This window comes from Monopterus albus, unplaced genomic scaffold (genome assembly GCF_001952655.1).
Source record: "Monopterus albus unplaced genomic scaffold, M_albus_1.0 scaffold7.1, whole genome shotgun sequence".
Lineage (NCBI taxonomy): Eukaryota > Metazoa > Chordata > Actinopteri > Synbranchiformes > Synbranchidae > Monopterus > Monopterus albus.
This window is the reverse complement of record NW_018127887.1, coordinates 4,270,813-4,273,063: the sequence shown is the minus strand read 5'-3', so window position 1 is coordinate 4,273,063 and position 2,251 is coordinate 4,270,813. Positions and strand designations below refer to the sequence as shown.

At 41.3% G+C, this 2,251-nt stretch overlaps 1 protein-coding gene across 1 annotated transcript in view; it reads left to right on the top strand.

Annotated features, from left to right (window-relative positions):
• The window catches only part of cat (catalase), an 18,610-nt gene that overhangs the window by 6,639 nt on the left and 9,720 nt on the right, over positions 1–2,251 (top strand). Inside the window, exon 9 of the mRNA XM_020624985.1 lies at positions 1,582–1,720. Within this exon, the coding sequence (XP_020480641.1) occupies positions 1,582–1,720 (139 nt within the window). The remainder of the gene's footprint in view (positions 1–1,581; positions 1,721–2,251) is intronic.

Below are 2,251 nucleotides of genomic sequence, written 5' to 3'. Positions count from 1 at the left end.
CCACTTTCACTAAATCAGAAACCTTACATATATCGTTAATGTATAATATAAATAATTTAGGTCCCAAAACTGAACCCTGAGGCACTCCACATACAATATCCAGTTCACTCGATTGGTATTCACCCAACTTCACAAATTGTGTCAAATAACTTTTAATCCATTTCAGAACCATTCCTCTGATCCCATATTTTTCTAACTTGTCCATTAATAACCCATGATTGATTGTTTCAAATGCTTTTTTTTAGGTCAATAAATATCCCCATCGTGTATTTCTTCTCATCCATAGCACTTGTAATGTCCTCCATCAGGTCGGTAATGGCCAAAGATGTCGATCGGTTCGACCTAAAACCGTATTGGCAATCAGAGAGGATTTTAGGTTTGTCAATAAATGTATCTAATCTGTTATTAAAGAGTTTTTCCAGAACTTAATCAGGGTACGTCTCTCAACCTTTGCATTGCACATTGTGTCAGTATCCAATGACATACTAGTGTTGCTGTGGTATTTTGCATAAATTAAAGCTTTTATTTGATCACTTAAAAACACATATTCCATGAGGATTTTTTCTGAAAATTTAGAAGAGCACTATACAGTGACAGTAGAGTTGATCAACAGAAGTTATTTTGATAACGGAGCTCTTGGTAATATTCTTAAGGAAAAATACTAAACGTTTTCTAGCCTAACTGAGGATTTGATGAAGCTCTTTGTCATGCATGATGTTGAACTGATTATCTTTGGGGTTTGGGCTATGGGAAATCACTCTTCACTATTTTCTGACATTTTAAAAAAGAAATAAAATTGATTGATGGTGAAAATAATCATTAGATTCTAGTCCCTGTAACTTATCGGTATGATGGACCAGATTGGGTCATGGGTTGAAATGCACGTTTAGGTACCTCAGTGTGGCTATTTGGATGGTTTTATTCTTTTCCAGCAGAATAAAACTGGATTAAAGGTTTGAGAATCAATCCCTGGAAACATCCAGTACAGCAGTGGTCCCCAACCCCCGGGCCGCGGACCGGTACCGGTCCGTGGATCAATTGGTACCGGGCCGTACAAGAAATTATTAATTATTTCCGTTTTATTTATTATCTGAGTATGAACGATCTTTTATTTTGAAAAATGACCGCATTCTCTCGGTTACATCTCGGTCACTTGAGCGCCAAAACTGGCTTACTTGTGGACATATTCAGCCTGCTCAATGAACTCAATCTGTCACTTCAGGGGAAAATGACAACTGTCTTCAAGTTGGCAGATAAAGTAGCTGCATTTAAAGCCAAACTGGATTTGTGGGGACGGCACGTCAACAGAGGCATTTTGGACATGTTTCAAACATGAGACTTTGGGTGAGACTGAGCCTGAGTCTTCATTCTCCCAGCTGGTGCACGATCACCGGTCTTTTCTTATAAAAGAGTTCGAGCGCTACTTCCCAACCACAAAGGACCCACGAACTGCCAAGGAAGGGATCCGCAACCAATTTGTCAACAAACCAGGTGAATCCAGCAGGTCTGTGCAAGAAGAAGATCAACTGCAATCTTCCTCCCCCCCCCCCCCATTTGACTTGTCTCCCATGCTTTGTCTAGGGTCGTCTCTTCTCCTACCCAGACACCCATCGACACCGGCTGGGAGCCAACTACCTGCAGATCCCTGTCAACTGCCCATACAGGGCCCGTGTGGCCAACTACCAGCGTGACGGTCCGATGTGCGTATTTGATAATCAAGGTAGGTCGTAGTCCAGCCTGTGTGTCTGGTTCCTTTGTGGAGGTTCTATTTCATACAAAACAATGCAGTGTATTTAATGAGTGGCTATTGTTTAGGCTAACTTTGATCACAACAGAAAATGCACCAAGATTTGGGTGGTTTACCAACTAAAGCTAAACAAAATCTTGGGGGCAAGTGAATACTGAAGCATTTTTGTTTTATAACAATTACTGTAGTTAAATAATTAAGATAATGATAAACACATACAGTGAGGAACAGAAGTATTTGAACACCCTGCAATTTTGCAAGTTCTCACTGATGATAAGAAAGGTGAGGAATCAGCCCAGAACTACAAGGGAGGAGCTGGTCAATGACATGAAGAGAGCTGGGACCACAGTTTCAAAGGTCACTGTCGGTAGAACACTACGCCGTCATGGTTTCAAATCATGCATTGCACGGAAGGTTCCCCTGCTCAAGTCATCACATGTCCAGGCCCATCTGAAGTTTGCCAAAGACCATCTGGATGATCCAGAGGAGGCATGGGAGAAAGTC